Source organism: Ascaphus truei, chromosome 19, assembly GCF_040206685.1.
Source record: "Ascaphus truei isolate aAscTru1 chromosome 19, aAscTru1.hap1, whole genome shotgun sequence".
NCBI classification, from domain to species: Eukaryota; Metazoa; Chordata; class Amphibia; order Anura; family Ascaphidae; genus Ascaphus; species Ascaphus truei.
The window spans coordinates 36,134,688-36,157,689 of NC_134501.1; the positions used below are offsets into that span (position 1 = coordinate 36,134,688).

At 52.2% G+C, this 23,002-nt stretch overlaps 1 protein-coding gene across 1 annotated transcript in view; it reads left to right on the forward strand.

The window, feature by feature from the left end:
* NOD2 (nucleotide binding oligomerization domain containing 2) overlaps positions 1 to 23,002 on the forward strand; it is a 155,087-nt gene that overhangs the window by 42,144 nt on the left and 89,941 nt on the right. Inside the window, exons 2-3 of the mRNA XM_075577144.1 lie at positions 7,389 to 7,912; positions 13,076 to 13,181. Coding sequence (XP_075433259.1) covers positions 7,454 to 7,912; positions 13,076 to 13,181 — 565 coding nt within the window. The 5' untranslated portion in view covers positions 7,389 to 7,453. The remainder of the gene's footprint in view (positions 1 to 7,388; positions 7,913 to 13,075; positions 13,182 to 23,002) is intronic.

The following is a 23,002-nucleotide window of genomic DNA, read 5'->3' on the forward strand; positions in this document are numbered from 1 at the left end:
CCTCCGGGACCGGTGGGGAGAGAGAGCGGGAGATGTGCTGCTAACACTTGTGAGGCCCGCTAATGTATGTAAACCCCCCCCCCCCCCGTGTGTGTGTGTGTGTGTGTTTTTTTTTTTTTTTTTTGACCTTTGGCCCGTCACTCCGCCTCAGGCCAATGAGAGGTGTGGGGGGCGGGCCAAGGGGGTGGTGTGAGTGTGTGAGCCCAATGAGAGGTGTGCGGGGGGCGGGCGGGCCAAGGTCCAATGAGATTGCCGCTAGGGACACCGGACATCCAGGCAGGCAAACATACAGTGCTTTCACTAATATAGTATAAGATAAAACATTGTATAATAAAGGTATCATCAACACAATACATCAAAAACAAGTGTATTATATACCATATGAAACTTTATGAAACTTAAAAGGGCTAATTGATCAATCCGTTTGTTGTTTAAGCAAAAATGACTTGAAGTGTAATTAACTCATAAAAATTAGCATATTTAAAAAAATGGGTTAACTGCCAGTCAATATTCAGACCCATAGGGAAGAGTGAAAATCCAATACGCCTCCCTACGGTTCAGAAGGTTGACATGATCACCTCCTCTAGATTTACAATTCACGGTTAACACTTCAAGTCACCTGTCTTCAGGAGGATAGTACCCATACTATTGCACATTAAGTACTATATTATTCTTATTAGTACCCTGGTTTAGTGGTTTGGCTTATTTTATTCATCGCACCTGCATTTGAGCGCTTTAGCCATTTCCCACAGTCTTCACATAACAACCTGGTGTGCATATATTAAGAGTTGACGTTAGAGCAACCTTAGTTGTGACAGTTCCTAGCAGTGGGGGATTTCCCATTAGGCCCGATAGGCCAGGGCCTTGGGCAGCAAAATTTTGGGGTGGCAAAAATGTCCGCCCCATATACAGATGCCGCGCTCTCAGGTCTATCGGGCCTGATGGGAAGGCGCTTACATGTAGCGGCCGCCCTCCTTCGCCTTCCCAATAGCAGCGTCAAATGACGCCGCGGACGTCACCAACGTGATGTGGCATGGCGTTTCGTTGCCATGGAAACATGAGGTTGTGCTGTCAAATGATGTCATCATGTTGCGTTACCATGGCAACACGACGCCGTGCAACGTCACATTGTTGATTTCGCGATTCGGAAGCAGAAGGAGGGCGGCAGCAAGGAGGCGGCCGCCACATGTAAGTGCCAAGGGCCGGCGGATCTTCAAATATTCCGCTGGTTCCTGGGAACCCTGGTTTAGGGATCCCTTGCTTTGAACTGTCACGCACGTCCTCCTTGAGAAATAGATAGTAGCTACGGTATCGTGATAGGATGTTAGGGGCCCTCTAGCTGTGGTTACTTTTCCCAAATTGCAAATCAATAAAAGGTGAATTCTTCATTTAAAGTTAAACATAAAGGACACACTAGTAACACCGTACCCTTAGCACATTAATACTCCCTGGTGTCCTTCTGAAGCCTGGGGTCTGGAAGCTTCTATAGCTCCTTTTATACCAATGAGTGATGTCACTATCCTGCCCCTCTAACTGGGCAAGATACAGACATCCTTAACCAATAGAATCTACCGTTAGCGGGTGCTAGTTCCTGCAAGTTCTGGAATGAAAGAGGGACTGGTCAACTGACAGGGACTGCTCAGGCAACATCACTGGTCGCGCGCAGCGTGAGCAGGGACGCGCTGATAAAGATTACAGGAAGTAAACTCGGCAAACGCCGCATGCCGAGCGCACTCAATGTTAGTTTGGATGCAGCCTTAGGGGGCGGGCCCCTGTCCTGTGCTATCAAGCCCCACCCCCCAGTCAGGCCGGTCCCAGTCCCTACCTCATCGCGCACCTTTCCCCAGCGGTGCGCGACAGGTTTTCAGGCAGGCAGGGGAATTTGAAATGAACATCTGCGACGGAGGTGTGGCCACGCCCCCGCCGGCGGTTCAGCCAATAAGGGCGAACCAGCCGCGGGACGTCATGGCCACGCCCCCGCAAACCCACAGCCACGCCCCCTCCCGTCGCAATCCATCCCTTTCCCCTCTGACCGCCTATCGCGGTGTAGCGCTGTGCACGCGCCACCCCCCCACCGGGCGCGCGTGCCACAGTGAAGACTGGGGACTCAGCCTTAGTCTCTGCTGCAAGTGCTACTGCCTCCCACACCTGGGATGCATGAGCCTCATTGACCCACCCCTTGCCTTCCTATTTAAAACCAGCTAGTTCCTTATTCCCTTAACCACAGGCCTGCACAGCTCGTAAAGTGAGAAGGGCCGAACTGCTCCAAGGAAAAAAAAATTGGGCCGCATGGGTAAAATCATCATCTCTCCTCCCAGCACCTCATCCTCATATCTCCCCCAGCACCCCTCATATCTCCCCCAGCACCCTTCATCATCATCCTCATATCTCCCTCAGAACCCCTCACTATCAACCTTTGCGATACTCCCATCTATCTCTCATACCCCCATCTCTCCCCCTCACACACACACATAATACTCCCCCTCCACATCAAACACACAATACCCCCTGCCACACCACACACATCACACACCCCCTGCACCTCACATCCCTCTCCCCCCCGCACCTCACATCCCTCTCCCCCCTTGCACCTCACATCGCCTCTCCCCCACTTGCACCTCACATCACTCTCCCCCCTTGCACCTCACATCACTCTCCCCACTTGCACCTCACATCACTCTCCCACTTGCACCTCACATCACTCTCCCACTTGCACCTCACATCACTCTCCCCCCTTGCACCTCAAATCACCCCCTTGCACCTCAAATCACCCCCTTGCACCTCAAATCACCCCCCCCTTGCACCTACAATGATCCCCCCCATACACCTCCCATCACCCATCACCCTCCCCCCCTGCACCTCACATCACCCATCACCCTCTCCACCCCCCCTGCACCTCACATCACCCATAACACTCTCCCCCACCCCTGCACATCACCCTCTCCCTGCACCTTACATCACCCTCTCCCCCCTGCACTTACATCACCCTCTCCCCCCCCCTGCACCTCACATCACCCATCACCCTCTCCCCCCTGCACCTCACATCACCCATCACCCTCTCCCCCCCCCTGCACCTCACATCACCCACAGGGCCGCCAACAGAAATCATGGGCCTGGACAAAGAAAGGAGCCAGCCCCCCCCCCCACCAAACCCATAGTGCACCTACCACGAAAAAATATCTTTTAGCACGCCAACTTTTACTTACTGTTTTCTTATTGTGATACAGAAAAAAACATTACAATGCAACCTGTTTATGTTTTATATTTTCAACAAAAGACATGTAACTGTCTGCCTGGGCGGGTGAGTGGGTGACTGGGTGGGTGAATGGCAGTGGGTGGGTGGGTGAATGGCGGGTGGGTGGGTGGGTGAATGGCGTTGACTGCGTGGGAGACAGTGACTGTGTGGAAGACGGTGACTGGGTGGGAGACGGTGACTGGGTGGGTGACGGTGACTGTGTGACGGTGACTGGGTGGGTGACTGTGACTGGGTGAGTGGGTGGGTGACTGTGAGTGGGTGGGTGACTGTGAGTGGGTGACTGTGACTGGGTGGGTGGGTGACTGTGACTGGTGGATAACTGGGTGGGTGGGTGACTGTGACTGGGTGGGTGACTGTGACTGGGTGAGTGGGTGACTGTGACTGGGTGGGTGACTTGACTGTGGGTGGGTGGGTGACTTGACTGTGACCCTTGACTGTGACTGGGTGGGTGACTGTGACTGGGTGGGTGACTGTGACTGGGTGGGTGGGGTGACTGGGTGGGTGACTGGGTGGGTGGTTGACTGTGGGTGGGTGGGTGGGTGACTGTGACCCTTGACTGTGACTGGGTGGGTGACTGTGACTAGGTGGGTGACTGGGTGGGTGACTGTGACTGGGTGGGTGTGTGGGTGACTGTGACTGGGTGGGTGGGTGACTGTGACTGGGTGACTGTGGGTGGGTGACTGTGGGTGGGTGGGTGACTGTGGGTGGGTGGGCAACTGTGGGTGGGTGGGTGACTGTGTTGACTGTGACTGGGTGGGTGACTGTGACTGGGTGGGTGACTTGACTGTGGGTGGGTGGGTGACTTGACTGTGACCCTTGACTGTGACTGGGTGGGTGACTGGGTTGGTGACTGTGACTGGGTGGGTGGGTGACTGTGACTGGGTGGGTGGGTGACTGGGTGGGTGACTGTTGACTGGGTGGGTGGGTGGTTGACTGTGTTGACTGTGACTGGGTGGGTGGGTGACTGTGACTGGGTGGGTGACTGGGTGGGTGACTGTGACTAGGTGGGTGACTGGGTGGGTGACTGTGACTGGGTGGGTGACTGTGACTGGGTGGGTGTGTGGGTGACTGTGACTGGGTGAGTGTGTGGGTGACTGTGACTGGGTGGGTGACTGTGGGTGGGTGACATTGACTGTGGATGGGTGACTGTGTGACTGTGACTGGGTGGGTGACTGTGACTGGGTGGGTGACTGGTGGGTGACTGTGACTAGGTGGGTGCACCTCACATCACTCTCCCCACTTGCACCTCACATCACTCTCCCCCCTTGCACCTCAAATCACCCCCTTGCACCTCAAATCACCCCCTTGCACCTCAAATCACCCCCCCTTGCACCTACAATGATCCCCCCCATACACCTCCCATCACCCATCACCCTCCCCCCCTGCACCTCACATCACCCATCACCCTCTCCACCCCCCCTGCACCTCACATCACCCATAACACTCTCCCCCACCCCTGCACATCACCCTCTCCCTGCACCTTACATCACCCTCTCCCCCCTGCACCTTACATCACCCTCTCCCCCCCCCTGCACCTCACATCACCCATCACCCTCTCCCCCCCTGCACCTCACATCACCCATCACCCTCTCCCCCCCCTGCACCTCACATCACCCACAGGGCCGCCAACAGAAATCATGGGGCCTGGGACAAAAGAAAGGAGCAGCCCCCCCCCCCCCAAACCCATAGTGCACCTACCACGAAAAAATATCTTTTAGCACGCAACTTTTACTTAACTGTTTTCTTATTGTGATACAGAAAAAAACATTACAATGCAACCTGTTTATGTTTTATATTTTCAACAAAAGACATGTAACTGTCTGCCTGGGCGGGTGAGTGGGTGACTGGGTGGGTGAATGGCAGTGGGTGGGTGGGTGAATGGCGGTGGGTGGGTGGGTGAATGGCGTTGACTGCGTGGGAGACAGTGACTGTGTGGAAGACGGTGACTGGGTGGGAGACGGTGACTGGGTGGGTGACGGTGACTGTGTGACGGTGACTGGGTGGGTGACTGTGACTGGGTGAGTGGGTGGGTGACTGTGAGTGGGTGGGTGACTGTGAGTGGGTGACTGTGACTGGGTGGGTGGGTGACTGTGACTGGGTGGATAACTGGGTGGGTGGGTGACTGTGACTGGGTGGGTGACTGTGACTGGGTGAGTGGGTGACTGTGACTGGGTGGGTGACTTGACTGTGGGTGGGTGGGTGACTTGACTGTGACCCTTGACTGTGACTGGGTGGGTGACTGTGACTGGGTGGGTGACTGTGACTGGGTGGGTGGGTGACTGGGTGGGTGACTGGGTGGGTGGTTGACTGTGGGTGGGTGGGTGGGTGACTGTGACCCTTGACTGTGACTGGGTGGGTGACTGTGACTAGGTGGGTGACTGGGTGGGTGACTGTGACTGGGTGGGTGTGTGGGTGACTGTGACTGGGTGGGTGGGTGACTGTGACTGGGTGACTGTGGGTGGGTGACTGTGGGTGGGTGGGTGACTGTGGGTGGGTGGGCAACTGTGGGTGGGTGGGTGACTGTGTTGACTGTGACTGGGTGGGTGACTGTGACTGGGTGGGTGACTTGACTGTGGGTGGGTGGGTGACTTGACTGTGACCCTTGACTGTGACTGGGTGGGTGACTGGGTTGGTGACTGTGACTGGGTGGGTGGGTGACTGTGACTGGGTGGGTGGGTGACTGGGTGGGTGACTGTTGACTGGGTGGGTGGGTGGTTGACTGTGTTGACTGTGACTGGGTGGGTGGGTGACTGTGACTGGGTGGGTGACTGGGTGGGTGACTGTGACTAGGTGGGTGACTGGGTGGGTGACTGTGACTGGGTGGGTGACTGTGACTGGGTGGGTGTGTGGGTGACTGTGACTGGGTGAGTGTGTGGGTGACTGTGACTGGGTGGGTGACTGTGGGTGGGTGACATTGACTGTGGATGGGTGACTGTGTGACTGTGACTGGGTGGGTGACTGTGACTGGGTGGGTGACTGGGTGGGTGACTGTGACTAGGTGGGTGACTGTGACTGGGTGGGTGACTGTGAGTGGGTGGGTGACTGTGACAGGGTGGGTGACTGTGACTGGGTGGGTGACTGTGACTGGGTGACTGTGACTGGGTGGGTGACAGGGACTTACCTTGACCAGGTGGGTGCAGCTTGCCGCCGGACGGGAGGTGGGCTTGGGGGCGCGGGCTTGGGGGGGGGGCGGGCTTGGGGGGGAGGGCGGGCTTGGGGGGGGGGGTGGGCTTGGGGGGGGGGGCGGGCTCCGGGGGCACGGGAGGTGGTGGGCCCGGGAGGTGAGCTCGTGGGGTGGGGCCACGGGAGGTGAGCTCGTGGGGGGGGGGCCACGGGAGGTGAGCTTGTGGGGGGGGGCCATGGGAGGTGAGCTCGGGGGGATGCAGGAAGCTGGCCACGGAGGGAAGCGGTGGGAAGCAGGCAGCAGGAGGAGCTGGCTGGTACTTCCCCCTCCGTCCCACGTTGGGAGCGGGGTGGGGGGGGAGAGGGAGCAGGGGGTGAGGGGGGAGCAGGAGCGGGAGGGGTGGGGTACAGGGGTGGGCGGGTGGGGGGAAGGGAGCGCGCCCTGCGCATGCGCGCCGGGACAGCCGGAAATCGCCGCGATTTTTTAAAACTTTTTTTTTTTTTTTTACATTTATTTCATTAATTAACTGGCGCCCGGCCGGAGTCATCACGGGCCGCACAGACAGGCCAGGCGGGCCGCACAGAGAGGCCAGGCGGGGGCCGCACAGAGAGGCCAGGTGGGCCGCACAGACAGGCCAGGCGGGCCGCATGTTGTGCAGGCCTGGTACAGAGGAACGGTGATTTGGGGTATAGAATGAACCCCATTCTCAGTCAGAGGGGCTTGCAATGCCCTGCTTTCTGTAAGGACAGGAATAAGATAAGAGATACTCTTCCATTCAGAGAAAAAAAGGGGATGTATAGTTAACTTCCGAAGAAACAAAAGCAACCACATCTTAGTTTTTAGCTCAGTTACATTTGTGTAAGGAAGACAATAAGATTGCAACATTCTCTACAAAATGTTGTGTGTGGTGAACTACAAGGGATTGCACCTTTGGAAGAGGACAATTACTTGGTTGTTAGCAACATGGTTTGCATGAGCGCCTGTAACTTTCCCTTGTCTTTTCTGCAGAGGACTTTTGCCACCCCGCTCTGTGCTTCTGATGTTTCCAGTCCTCGGGTGCTCAGGATGTGGGGATGTGTGCTCTGCACCATGTCATCACACAGAGAAGTCAGCTGGTGTCAACTCTAGCCAGCGGGTCCGTGGAGACGTACGAGAACGTGCTTGACCATCTTCTCGCGTGGGATGTCCTCAACTGGGAAGAGTATGAAAATGTCAGCACCGTGGGCCTTCCTCTGTCCAGACTGGCTAGAGATCTGCTGGATATTATCGCCTGCAAGGGTGAAGAGGGTTGCAGACTCTTCATAGATGCTCTCCAGGAAGCTGAGAAGGTGCCACACATGGTGGGGCAGTGTCCACAGGCTCCTAAAGACATCTTGCAGTTGTCACAGCATCTACAGAGCACACGGACCCATATTGTCAGATTAATCCATAACCATATGGAATCCGTTTTTAAACATTTGTTGGAGCAAGGCTGTGTCACAAAATATGAAGTTGATGTAATACAGCTGCCTATCTACTCACCATTACAGAAGGTAAAGGAAGGGTATAGTTTTCACTAGATCTACCTGCTCATTGAATATGGGTACTATTTTCACTTTACTGTGCTAAACTTGTACAGGGATTAAGGCTAGGTAACTGGAAGAAAATAGAAACATATGCATTGTTATACAATGTGCAAACAGTGACTTGAAAGCAGAGATCCCAGAATTGTATACTACTTTTATTTTACACTAGCTGAGAGACCCGGCGTTGCCCGGGATGTAAATGCGTAATAGGTAGTATTATTTATAAATGGTGGAACAATAGGTGAGTATTTGTTGGAAAGGTTGGATAATAATGTTGAAAAGAAAGATGGAAGAAAATGTAATACGATGTTGTATAAAAAGGGTTTATTGTAAACACACCACAGTACAATGTATATTTTGGTGACATAAGTGATGTGAAAATGTGAGGCGTGTGTCCTGCTAGGGTGTGAGCGTGTGTGAGGCGGCAGGTGGGTGTTCAGTACGGGTGGCACGTGTTTAGTGAGTGCTGGCTGTGGGTCGGGGTCCTGCTAGGGTGTGAGGCGGCGGGTGTGTGGCGAGTGCGGGTGACAGCTGGTCAGTGATATTGTTGCGTAGGGGCAGGATGCGGCAGGTGTGTGGGGTGGGTGAGAGGCGGCGGGTGTGTGTCGAGTGTGGCAGGTCTGTTTAGTGCGTGCGGCGGCTGTGTGGCGCAGGGGTGTGAGCGGTGGGCGGGTGAAAGGCAGAAGTGCGGGTGGGAGAAAGGCAGAGGCGGGAGGGCGGACGAAAGGCGTTGAAGGAGGGGAGGTGAGGTCGGAGGGGTGGTGAGGGGAGGTGAAGGGGGGCGGAGGGGAGGTCGGAGGGGAGGTGAGGATGGGTGGTGAGGGGGGGGTGGTGGGGGATGGTGAGGGGAGGTGAAGGGGGGGCGGAGGGGAGGTGAAGGGGGGGCGGAGGGGAGGTGAGGGGAGAGGTGAAGGGGGGGGTGACGGGAGGTGGAGGGGGTTGCCGGGAGGTGAAGGGAGGGGGGGGGTGACAGGAGGTGAAGGGAGGGGGGGGGTGACAGGAGGGGGTGACAGGAGGCGAAGGGGGGGGGGGTGACAGGAGGCGAAGGGGGGGGTGGTGACAGGAGGTGAAGGGAGGAAGGGAAGGGGGAGGTGGAGGAGAGGAAGGGGGAAGAGGGAGGTGGGGGAGGAGGGGAAGGGGGGAGGAGAGAGGGGGAGGTGGGGGAAAGGGTGAAGGGGGGGAGGTAAGGGTGAAGGGGGGAGGTAAGGGTGAAGGGGGAAAGGGGGTAAAGGTGGGGGAGGGGAAAAGGGGGGAAAGGTGGGGGAGGAGGGAAAGGGGGAAGGGGGGAAAGAGGGGTGGAGGGGGGAAGGGGGGAAGGGGGTGGAGGGGGGGAAGAGGGGAGAGGGGGGATGGGGAAAGGGGATGTGGAGGAGGGGAAGTGAGGAGGGTAAGGGGGGAGGTGAGGAGGGTAAGGGGGGAGGTGAGGAGGGTAAGGGGGGAGGTGAGGAGGGGAAGGTGGAGGAGGGGAAGGGGGGAGATGGAGGAGGGGAAGGGGGGAGATGGAGGAGGGGAAGTGGTGGGAAGAGGGGGGAGGTGGTGGGAAGGGGGGAAGAGGGGGGAGGTGGTGGGAAGGGGGGAAGAGGGGGGAGGTGGTGGGAAGGGGGGAGGAGGGGGGAGGTGGGAAGGGGGGAGGAGGCTGGAGGTGGGAAGGGGGGGAGGTGGTGGTAAGGGGGGTAGGTGGTGGGAAGGGGGGGGAGGTGGTGGGAAGGGGGGGGAGGTGGGAAGGGGGGGGAGGTGGTGGGAAGGGGGTGGAGGTGGTGGGAAGGTGGGAAGGGGGGGCGGTGGAAAGGGGGGGAGGTGGGAAGGGGGGGAGGTGGTGGGAGGTTGTAAGGGTGAGTGAAGGGATGGTGAAGGGGGTTGAAGGGGAGGTGAAGGGGGGGGGTGGAGGGGAGGTGAAGGGGGGGGTGGAGGGGAGGTGAAGGGGGGGGTGGAGGGGAGGTGAAGGGTGGGGGGGGGTGGAGGGGAGGTGAAGGGGGGGGGTGGAGGGGAGGTGAAGGGGGGGGGTGGAGGGGAGGTGAAGGGGGGGGGGTGGAGGGGAGGTGAAGGGGGGGGGGGTGGAGGAGAGGTGAAGGGGGGGGGTGGAGGGGAGGTGAAGTGGGGGGGAGGTGAAGGGGGGGGTGGAGGGGAGGTTAAGGGGGGGTGGAGGGGAGGTTAAGGGGGGGGTGGAGGGGAGGTGAAGTGGAGGGGATGTGGAAGGGAGGGGAAGTGTAGTGGGGGGTGGAGGGGATGTCGAAGGGAGGGGAAGTGTAGTGAGGGGTGGGTGAGGGGAGGTGAAGGCCGCTCACTCACCCGTCCGGCAGCTCCCACGTGGATCTGAGGCGGGAGGCAGCGTGTTGTGGCCGCTCCCCCGCTGACTGTAGCGGCGCCGGGGGGGGGGGGGCTGGAGGGGAAGTGAGTGAGGGGAGGTGATCACTCCGCTCCCCCGCTGAGTGTAGCGGCGCCGGGGGGGTGGAGGGGAAGTGAGTGAGGGGAAGTGAGTGAGGGGAGGTGATCACTCCGCTCCCCCGCTGAGTGTAGCGGCGCCGGGGGGGGGGGTGGAGGGGAAGTGAGTGAGGGGAGGTGATCACTCCGCTCCCCCGCTGACTGTAGTGGCGCCGGGGGGGGTGGAGGGGAAGTGAGTGGGGGGAGGTGAAGGGGGGTGAGGGGACGTGAAGGCCGCTCACTCACCCGTCCGGCAGCTCCCTCACCCGTCCGGCAGCTCCCTCACCCGTCCGGCAGCTCCCACGTGGAGGGGGGGGGGGGGGGGAGTGAAAGCGCGGGAAACAGGGAGAGGCGGAGGAAGAGGCGGAGCCTCCGGGACCGGTGGGGAAGAGAGCGGGAGATGTGCTGCTAACACTGTGAGGCCCGCTAATGTATGTAAACCCCCCCCCCCCGTGTGTGTGTGTTTTTTTTTTTTTTTTGACCTTTGGCCCGTCACTCCGCCTCAGGCCAATGAGAGGTGTGGGGGGCGGGCCAAGGGGGTGGTGTGAGTGTGTGAGCCCAATGAGAGGTGTGCGGGGGCGGGCGGGCCAAGGTCCAATGAGATTGCCGCTAGGGACACCGGACATCCAGGCAGGCAAACATACAGTGCTTTCACTAATATAGTATAAGATAATTGGAACCACGAGATCCTCCAGAGACGAACCAGCGTATTTTCAGGTCTGGGGAGCTTTCCGGGTCCAGAGATACTGTATCTGCCCGATTATAGGGCGACTCCAAAAATAAGGCGACCCTCTAATTTTAGAAACAGCATGGGAAGAAAACAGGTTACATTCACACAGTCACACACTCCCTGTGTGTCTCTCTCGCTGTTTGTGTGTGTCTCTATCTCTCGGTTTATGGCTGCCTCGAGCTCCCAAAGTGGAGTTTCCTCCCTTTTACCCTCCCACCTCAAACATGCGACTGCTGATTGGGGCCTGAGTATAAGGTGCGTATGTATTTAACTTAACATCACCTTATAATTGGGCCTACATGATCATTGCGTTTTTTTGTGCCTGTTCTTCCAATGTAGAATTCAATATCGACATTGCCCAATAGGAAGTCGCAACCGATAACATTGACGCTTTCTATTAGCCTGCAGAAAACATGAGAATTTATGTTTCAGGATCTGAGTGGCCCCTGAAGCTGAAAATAAGGGTTCGGCTATGGCAAATCCCCCCATTTCCAATCATGTCAAAAAATGTGTAAGAAAATTTCTCCTAGGTAGGATTCCTTCTAAAAGCGGCAATCCAAGCAAGCGATATTTGTGGCAAATTTGTTATTATTTTTAACATAGGGGTGATGCAGGGTGTCTGCAGAACTGAACCCCATTCATTTCAGCTCCAGGACCCACTGCCTCCAGAGATACTTATGTCCGTAGGGGGTGCCAATAGCTGCTCGGCTAGCAGGGCTGAGGTAATGGGGGTGTTTCAAAGCTTCCGCAACCTGCAGGCCAATTGGAAGCCGTGACGTCATCAGGTTCGGTTTCCTATTGGCCCGCGTGACGCAGGAGCTTTAAACGTTGTCGAGATTCCGGCACTCCCTTTGGAGGTCTGTATCTTGAGAATCAGGGGGGTCCCCGAAGCTGAAATGAATGGTGTTCAGCTTCGGAGACCCCATGCTTCAATCCTATGTTAAAAGAAAAGAAAAAAATGGCTGGATTGCTCGTTGAAGCAAGCTGATTTCATTAATAAGTTATTTAAATGTTATACAGTTGAATTGCAATGTATAACAGGAACTGCTTGATTGAATCCAGATGTAAGAATCAGCGCTACTCTGTGGACGCACATAACATAGAAAACAAACAAAATACAAATGGAGAAAAGGAAAGAATTATGTAGCACGTTCCAAAAGAATGCAGTACGGCCAAGCATTCAATACACACATACAAGCTGTGCAATCTTTAAGGCTTAATCGCTCAGGGATCTCGACAATGTCTCTTTTAATTTGCACTTGCGCCTCTCAGCTGGCGCAACTAATGCTGGCTCTCAGCTGTAGTTCCCCCCCATGAGATCTCTCACAGGCTGCTGCTCTCGGCGCCGATATTACCAGGAACCGCCTCTCCTCAGAATCCTTATGAACAATCTTCAGAGCTAAGGTCTCACAGGTGCCAGTCCTCAGTAATAATAAACTGACGCAAAACGATACAATCCAACACGTTTCACCAGTCCTGTGTGTTGGCTTCCTCATGAGCTGCTTCATATAGTCATATATATAGTTTTACACACGTGTCTATCAACTGGATCCTTTAAAGGGGGCAATCCACCCTATTGTAACTAACCACTATTTTCTATTTACACAGTTGGAACCAAGGGGGGGTGGGGGCAGGGGTGTCTTTTAGAGTTGAACCGTGCTATTTACAGCTACGGGGACCCCCTGTACCCAAGGCATTACCAGTATCACTTCCTGGTTTTTAAAGGGGTTTTTAACCCAGGAGAAAGCCACGACCAATGTTGCAGCTTCCAATTGGGCCTTGGTCTTTCAGCCACTTTGTTTCTTTTGAGGGAGATTTAAACCCTAAAACTAGAAAGTATCCCCGGACCTGAAAATAGTGGTGCTTGGCTCCTACTGGTGCTATTATGATGCTACCAGTAGGATATAGACATTATTGACATCTCTTTGTGATAGTAGAACAGGCACAGCCCATATAACCCTATGAAATGCTTCTCTAAGGCAAGAAGACTTCTCGATCTTCTTAGAGGGAAGGGGAATGAATCGGCAAAGTTTCTGATACAGTTTATCGACAGCTTAGAAAAAGGACCGGCTCCCATTCAAGACGGTAAGTAGCACTTTACCTTAATTAACACACAGCTGGCAAGTCAGTTCTCTTTGTACGATACTCAGTGGTGGAAGAGTTATCGTACTGCAGGATACTTTAGCACTACTTTTTTTATTCACAAATCTGGAGAACCGATGTGTTGTAGGACATTGAAAAATACCCCTTCTTTTTAACCCATTTGCTGCCAGAGGGGACTGCAATGATATTGTATGACAATCGTCAAATAAACTGCTCCTAGGATGTGACTGCCTGTTTACAGGTGTCATTTCAAATATTTAAAGGGTCAGTCCTTCCTAGGACCATCATGTACTAATGGCAGTGACATGGTTAAGTGGTCAGTCCCTCCTAGGACCAAAGTGTACTAATGGCAGTGACATGGTTAAGTGGTCAGTCCCTCCTAGGACTACCATGTACAGCAGTGACATGTTTAAGGGGTCAGTCCTTCCTAGGACCAAAGTGTACTAATGGCAGTGACATGTTTAAGGGGTCAGTCCCTCCTAGGAGCAAAGTGTACTAATGGCAGTGACATGTTTAAGGGGTCAGTCCTTCCTAGGACCAAAGTGTACTAATGGCAGTGACATGTTTAAGGGGTCAGTCCCTCCTAGGAGCAAAGTGTACTAATGGCAGTGACATGTTTAAGGGGTCAGTCCCTCCTAGGACCAAAGTGTACTAATGGCAGTGACATGTTTAAGGGGTCAGTCCCTCCTAGGACCAAAGTGTACTAATGGCAGTGACATGTTTAAGGGGTCATTCCCTCCTAGGAGCAAAGTGTACTAATGGCAGTGATATGTTTAAGGGGTCAGTCCCTCCTAGGAGCAAAGTGTACTAATGGCAGTGACATGTTTAAGGGGTCAGTCCCTCCTAGGAGCAAAGTGTACTAATGGCAGTGACATGTTTAAGGGGTTAGTCCCTCCTAGGACTACCATGTACACTGGCGACACAGTTTATTGCACTGCGGCCAGATCCGCAAGCCGGGAGATTTCCCGGCTTGCTAGTGGCCGCCCCTCGGCGTGCCGCGCGTCACCGACGCGCGGTCACGCGTCACCGACGCGCGGTCACGCGTCATCGGGAGCGTGCGCCCCCTGCACGCGCGTCCAGGGCTCCCCGAGGGAGCCCTGGTGTCCCGCGATGTGGGGGACGGCGGCAGGGGGTTCCGGGGGACCCGGCGGACCCGGCAGCGGGAGGGAGAGCGCCCCGATCGGAGGGCGCTCTTCCGCTGCTTCGGCGCGCGCCCGTCACCCTCCGGCGCGCGCCAGGCTACTGCTGCGGCCGAGAACGGGCAAATGCTCGAATAAACTCGGCCGCAGCAGTACAGCAGTGACATGTTTAAGGGGTCAGTCCTTCCTAGGACCAAAGTGTACTAATGGCAGTGACATGTTTAAGGGGTCAGTCCTTCCTAGGAGCAAAGTATACTAATGGCAGTGACATGTTTAAGGGGTCAGTCCCTCCTAGGAGCAAAGTGTACTAATGGCAGTGACATGGTTAAGGGGTCAGTCCTTCCTAGGAGCAAATTGTACTAATGGCAGTGACCTGTTTAAGGGGTCATTCCCTCCTAGGACTACCAGGTACAGCAGTGACATGGTTAAGGGGTCAGTCCCTCCTAGGACTACCAGGTACAGCAGTGACATGGTTAAGGGGTCAGTCCCTCCTAGGACTACCAGGTACAGCAGTGACATGGTTAAGGGGTCACATCTGGGTGATTGATGCCGTTTTCATTCAAGTTTGATAACTATAAGTATTTTGAAGTCATTAGTTTGTAAACACGATGAGCTAAGACTTGGGAGTGGGTGATTTCCTCCGGCTGCTCCCTTCTGTGTGATCTTACTGTGTGTTCAGCAAGAGTTTGAACAGACAGAGTTCCTGCCTCCCTTATCTTTATTGGTTCTCTGATAAGCACAGGGTGGACTAAGAAGGGTAATGACCATGCTTAATTAACAAATATTCGCCTATTCAGTTGAAAAAGGAAAACAGTATCTTATAAAATGTGGCAATGAGAGGCAATTCTTTTTGTGTAGTAACAGAGTAAGGCCTTGCCCCCGCTGTGGCGGACGCTGCACGACGAGAGCCCTCCCCTCAATGGTGCCGGGCCCGCTGCGAGGGGGGGCCGCAGCGCTGAGGTGAGAGCTGCTCCTGCTCTCAATAGAATTGAGAGCAGGACTCGCGTCGAGCGATACGGCACGCCCCCCGATGGTTCAGCCAATGAGGGCAAACCTGCCGGGTGACGTCATGGCCGCGCCCCCGTCATTCCCCCGCCACGCCCCCCCCCCCCCGGTCTCTCTTCCTGCAGCTCCCTGCAGACCGGGGAATCGGCTGCACGCGCCGCCAATCTCGCGGGCGCGCGTTGCAGCTGAGTAACCGGGGCCTTAGCCTAAAGGTGAAGCGATAGGGTGACCGTTACAAGATTAGTAACAATCTCCAACGTATCACATATATCCAACCAAATAAGCATTTTGGATCGTGTGGCAGATACATCTCTAAGATGAAACTGTGCCAGGCTCTCATTCCTGTTAAGCATAAAGTCAAGTTCCAGCTAACACAGAGATGCGAACACGATGCAAATCCACTGAGACGGAGACTGTATATTACCTGAGACGGTATATCCACTGAGACTGTATATCCACTGAGACTGTATATCCACTGAGACTGTATATCCACTGAGACTGCATATCCACTGAGACGGAGACTGCATATCCACTGAGACTGAGACTGAGACTGCATATCCACTGAGACTGAGACTGAGACTGCATATCCACTGAGATGGTATATCCACTGAGACTGTATATCCACTGAGACTGCATATCCACTGAGATGGTATATCCACTGAGACTGTATATCCACTGAGACTGCATATCCACTGAGATGGTATATCCACTGAGACTGTATATCCACTGAGACTGCATATCCACTGAGACGGAGACTGCATATCCACTGAGACTGCATATCCACTGAGACAGTATATCCACTGAGACTGCATATCCACTGAGACAGTATATCCACTGAGACTGCATATCCACTGAGACAGTATATCCACTGAGACTGCATATCCACTGAGACAGTATATCCACTGAGACTGCATATCCACTGAGACAGTATATCCACTGAGACTGCATATCCACTGAGACAGTATATCCACTGAGACAGTATATCCACTGAGACTGCATATCCACTGAGACTGAGACTGAGACTGCATATCCACTGAGACGGAGACTGCATATCCACTGAGACTGCATATCCACTGAGACAGTATATCCACTGAGACTGCATATCCACTGAGACTGAGACTGAGACTGCATATCCACTGAGACGGAGAATGCATATCCACTGAGACTGCATATCCACTGAGACTGAGACTGCATATCCACTGAGACTGCATATCCACTGAGACGGCATATCCACTGAGACGGAGACTGCATATCCACTGAGACTGCATATCCACTGAGACTGAGACTGCATATCCACTGAGACTGCATATCCACTGAGACGGAGACTGCATATCCACTGAGACTGCATATCCACTGAGACGGAGACTGTATATCCACTGAGACTGAGACTGCATATCCACTGAGACTGCATATCCACTGAGACTGCATATCCACTGAGACTGCATATCCACTGAGACGGAGACTGCATATCCACTGAGACGGAGACTGCATATCCACTGAGACTGCATATCCACTGAGACTGAGACTGCATATCCACTGAGACTGCATATCCACTGAGACTGCATATCCACTGAGACTGCATATCCACTGAGACTGCATATCCACTGAGACTGCATATCCACTGAGACTGCATATCCACTGAGACTGCATATCCACTGAGACTGAGACTGCATATCCACTGAGACGGAGACTGCATATCCACTTAGACTGAGACTGCATATCCACTGAGACTGCATATCCACTGAGACTGCATATCCACTGAGACTGCATATCCACTGAGACTGAGACTGCATATCCACTGAGACTGCATATCCACTGAGACTGAGACTGCATATCCACTGAAACGGAGACTGCATATCCACTGAGACTGCATATCCACTGAGACTGCATATCCACTGAGACTGCATATCCACTGAGACTGCATATCCACTGAGACTGCATATCCACTGAGACTTAGACTGCATATCCACTGAGACTGCATATCCACTGAGACTGAGACTGCATATCCACTGAGACTGCATATCCACTGAGACTGCATATCCACTAAACTGAGACGGTATATCCACTGAGACGGAGACTGCATATCCACTGAGACTGAGACTGCATATCCACTGAGACGGAGACTGCATATCCACTGAGACTGCATATCCACTGAGACTGAGACTGCATATCCACTGAGACTGAGACTGCATATCCACTGAGACTGCATATCCACTAAACTGAGACTGCATATCCACTGAGACTGCATATCCACTAAACTGAGACTGCATATCCACTGAGACGGAGACTGCATATCCACTGAGACTGCAAATCCACTGAGACGGAGACTGCATATCCACTGAGACTGCATATCCACTGAGACTGCATATCCACTGAGACTGCATATCCACTGAGACTGCATATCCACTGAGACTGTATATCCACTGAGACAGTATATCCACTGAGACTGCATATCCACTGAGACTGCATATCCACTGAGACGGAGACTGCATATCCACTGAGACTGCATATCCACTGAGACTGAGACTGCATATCCACTGAGACTGAGACTGCATATCCACTGAGACTGCATATCCATTGAGACTGAGACTGCATATCCACTGAGACTGCATATCCATTGAGACTGAGCCTGCATATCCACTGAGCCTGCATATCCACTGAGCCTGCATATCCACTGAGACTGCATATCCACTGAGACTGCATATCCATTGAGACTGAGACTGCATATCCACTGAGACTGCATATCCATTGAGACTGAGACTGCATATCCACTGAGACTGCATATCCACTGAGACTGCATATCCACTGAGACTGCATATCCACTGAGACTGCATATCCACTGAGACTGCATATCCACTGAGCCTAAGACTGCATATCCACTGAGACTGAGACTGCATATCCACTGAGACTGAGACTGCATATCCACTGAGACGGAGACTGCATATCCACTGAGACTGCATATCCACTGAGACGGAGACTGCATATCCACTGAGACTGCATATCCACTGAGACTGCATATCCACTGAGACGGAGACTGCATATCCACTGAGACTGCATATCCATTGAGACTGAGACTGCATATCCACTGAGACTGCATATCCACTGAGCCTAAGACTGCATATCCACTGAGACGGAGACTGCATATCCACTGAGACTGCATATCCACTGAGACGGAGACTGCATATCCACTGAGACTGCATATCCATTGAGACTGAGACTGCATATCCACTGAGACTGCATGTCCACTGAGACTGCATATCCACTGAGCCTAAGACTGCATATCCACTGAGACTGAGACTGCATATCCACTGAGACTGAGACTGCATATCCACTGAGACTGAATATCCACTGAGACTGAGACTGCATATCCACTGAGACTGCATATCCACTGAGACTGAGACTGCATATCCACTGAGTGTTTGTTTGTCAATGATTGAGTTTTTTGTCATACTTATCTACACTTTGTGGTGAAAAATACTTGGATTCACTCAACAGTGGCTGTGTAAACAAAAGGATTGAACATGCTTAAGATATACACTTCTCGGTGACAGATACCTAAAGTCACCTGTGCAGTGGTCGTGCTTAAAACGTCCAATATGCTTTGGAATCAGTATGTTGATATCACTGACTATTTACTGACAATGGGAACAAACATAAATGTATCACATATATCCTACTGAACAAGCAGCTTGGATCATTTGGCACATACATCTCTAAGATGAACCTATGCCAGGCTCATATGAGAGATGGTTTCTTTCTGTAGAGCAGGCCTGCAGAACATGCGGCCCGCGGCGGCTTTCACCCTCCTTCACACCCCCCCCCACCCCGAGTCCGGTCTCAGAGGTGCTGGGGCAGATATGATGATGATGATTTTACCTGTGCGGCCCAAATCTGTTTTCCTTGGAGCAGTTCGGCCCTTCTCACTTTACAAGTTGTGCAGGCCTGCTGTAGAGCATACACTTTATAGTGAACCAATCACAGGCTCGCTGTAGCTATCCCATTACTTGAACAACAGCAGCGTCAAAGATATAGGAACATCTCTACAGTATATCTATGTAACACAGTTCCCCCCCCCCCCCAGTGGGAGGTCCACTCTTTTGCTACCTTGTGGTGCTGAGGAATACCTGTAGGTTCAGGAGAGCTGAGTTGATCTGTGGTGTAGTGGAGATCAGGACAGGCTTAGATTCTTCTCTACTAGTTCTTCTCACTGGCGCGTAGCGCCTCCAGCAGTAGTGGGCTCGAAGGAGTTCGGAGGTCAGCCCCCACTATTGCACTCTTTCTCCCCCTGCCTAAGGACTGATACTCAGACAGAGGTATATATTCTGAACAGAATTTTTATTGGGGACTTCCACTGCAGATCTTCCCACAGCAATGCAAGGTCTCAGAGGCTCCATACCTCTGGATGGTGCTTTGCTCCTGGTAGTGTAGGGCATCTGTGGCTGAAATCTGATGTTCCCTCAGTCCAAAGACTGAGGGTGAGCATGCTCATCCCACCATGGGAGAGACTCATAGCTCTTCTGCTTCCTCTCTCTAACAGAGCAGGAACAGGACTCATACTAAATGTGGCATTCCCCTAGTTAGGACAGAAGGGGCGGGCTCATGTTCCATACCTATCCCTGATAGGTTTACACAGGCCATCATTACTCTTGTCCATCATAGAGGAACATGGGTGGGGGCACAAACCCATAGAAGTAACCCCGTACAGCCTGCAGCTTGCAGGACTTACATAACAGGGCAGGGAAAGACAGGTAGAAACATACACTGTTACATCTAAAAACCCTGCTACCCTAACCAGGGTTCAATTAGACTCCAAAGGGACGCATTTCATGCCAAATACACCATTAGGGCAGCATAGGACCATATCTATGTTGTACATCATTGGGGAGCGTATATAGCGGAATACCCAACGCGTATTGTATATGTTTATATGTTAACTGCTTCACACCGGTTCATTTTAATTATTGAGTTTAAATAAATTATTTTAATTATTACAATTATCCATTACTTCAAAGGGGTTATGTACAACCATTTTATTTTTCAGACTGTGCATCAGTGCCAGTCTTGACTGTCTTCTTGATATTACTTTATGACCAATTTATAGGCGAGTGCACTACAAGGGGTTTCTTGGGGAGGTACTAATCTTGTAACGGTCACCCTACCTCTTCACCTTCAGTCGTCATTATAACCGTGCGCCACTATATAGAGATATAATACATTGAGTTACTATTGGCAGAGCGGGTGTGCTCCTATTGTTTTCGTAGTAACAGAGTAACCTGGGTAACATATGGTTCATTTAAACGGTTTCTATTACCAGATTGTAATCACTGAGTATTTACTGTGTATTAAAAAGCTCAGCAAATTATCTTTGTATATAAATAACACAGTGCCAGGCAGACAGAATGCCTATTCCCGAACATATTGTAATACACATACTGCCTGAATTAATAACCGATTAACCAACTGTGGTTGCAATTAGTGCTGTGAAAAGAAGCATTTCTCCTTGTCACCACACACCGATTTTTTTATTTTATAAAGATTTCTCCCCCATACTGTACATTACGGGGTCTGTTTTCATCCTCTAGTTTTTTTTTTAATCTTTCTTGCATTTGTTCACTGTTTCAAATCCCAAAACCGAGGTTAACGTGTTTACTAAAATCTTCCTACTTTGTGACTTCACCAGACTTCAAAGAGCCTGGTCAGGGAAGCTCAGGAGAAGACAGTTTTTCTGGTAAGTCTCTTTGAAGTCTGCACGGAAATCACCTCTGATCTACTGCATCTGCTGGAATGGAGCAAGTGAGAATAAACAGCAGAGCAGTGATTTCCAACCTTTTTTTGGTTAAGGAACCCTATAAATAAATCTAATAGTGTCCGAGATCAAATGCATTGGAAGGAACCCCAACTCTCTCTAATAGCGCGTCTGAGATCAGATGCATTGTAAGGAACCCCAACCCTCTCTAATAGCGCGTCTGAGATCAGATGCATTGTAAATTCTTCTGTATTTGGTACAATTTTCAAATGTCCTGAAAATTGCAGGGAACCCTTTATTGAAGCCTGCGGAACCCAAGGGTTCCTAGGAACCCGTGTTGAAAAACACTGCAGTAGAGGTTTTCATGCAAAAACTCTATGACAGGCTTTGGGCCTTGCTAAATAATAATTAACATGAAATCAAAAGCAGCTACAAAACAACATGTAAAAACCACAGTTGAGGACCTGCTTTTAAGAGCATTACACTGATCTCATTTTCACATTAGTGGTCCTTTATTTTCCAAGAAATTCATTGCAGAGAAAGGGATTGGCCATCACATAGTTCTTCTGGGTTCTGCTTCTTTCACATCCTGCTTTTTATGTCCGGGAAATGTGACTTCCTCTTCGATGCTGCTAACAAAATAAAAAATAAGAACATGTACAAGAACATGTGTTTGGTAACATAACCGGTTCTTTGCTTGGGATTAGAGAAATGTTAAAGAGGAAAATTAAAGGAAAGGAACACAAGTATATGTCTAAAATCATGCACACCAAATAATGAACATAACAATGAATTGTCTAGATAAAGGAGATTGCGTAAAACATAACATTTAATATATCATGTAGCACCTTTTCCCCACCCTAAATGAGATCATGTAGCTACCGGTGTGTTCTGGTGCGGGTGCATACCTATGAGGTGGAACAGAAGGCTTGAGATCTCCGTGGTGGTATAGGGAGGCATCAGGACAGGCTATCAGGGAGGGTTCGTCGGTTAGCGCAGCGCCTCCAGCCCAGGAGGATCCCGGAGCAGCCCGGGTGAACCTCATAGGCAACTCTTCTTGGTATTTGCACTCCAGACATCACACCAGAGAGGGTATAACTGAGATTTATTGGGTACATCATAGATATTACAGGTTCCATTCCCTGAAGGCAGTACCCCGAGCTTGAGGCCCTGAGCACCCCTCCTCAGCACACCTTACCTCCTAACAGGGCAAGAGACTTAAGGCAGCGTCCTCATAGCTGGGAGAGCAGCACGGAACTCACTCTCAGAACCCTTACTCTAACTTCTAGAGGGAAACTCTCTCCTTCCCAGGGGAGGGGCTTGTAAGCTGACCTCCTATCAATCATAGGCCCCCTTGTAATACCAGGCTACACCTGAACTTTATTAGGTAACTCAAATATAACAATATAACCAGGCCCTACAGGATTTGCTCCCAGCACTGCCCACTCTTTACTGGGACTTATAGTGCTAGAGGGGCCAGACAATTAGTAGCCCATGGGAAACTGGCAATATCCTTCCTCTGGTTTGAAATCCCTCACGACCCTGCTTGAGAGCATAACATCCACCACATTTTTATACAATAAAAATAAAATGGCCTAACAGTACTTTAAGACCGGTCAGTAATAGTGAGTGGGGTCTGGCTTGCGCACAAGGTTCCCTTCACTATCCGGTACCATCACAGAATAGCAGAGCTTGCGCCCAGACTCCCCAATATATTCCACTCTATCTAAGTGTACATTGTGGCCAATCTGCCATACTTCCATTAGATAGCAGGCTCTGTCTTTCCTGTAGTGCATACTTCTGCTGGTCCGCACCTTCATGTAATCTAATATGGCTGCGCGCACCTACTCATCCGGTAAATTTCGTCTGATTGCATTAGAGATTCAGGAATGTAGGGATAATCATACCCTTCC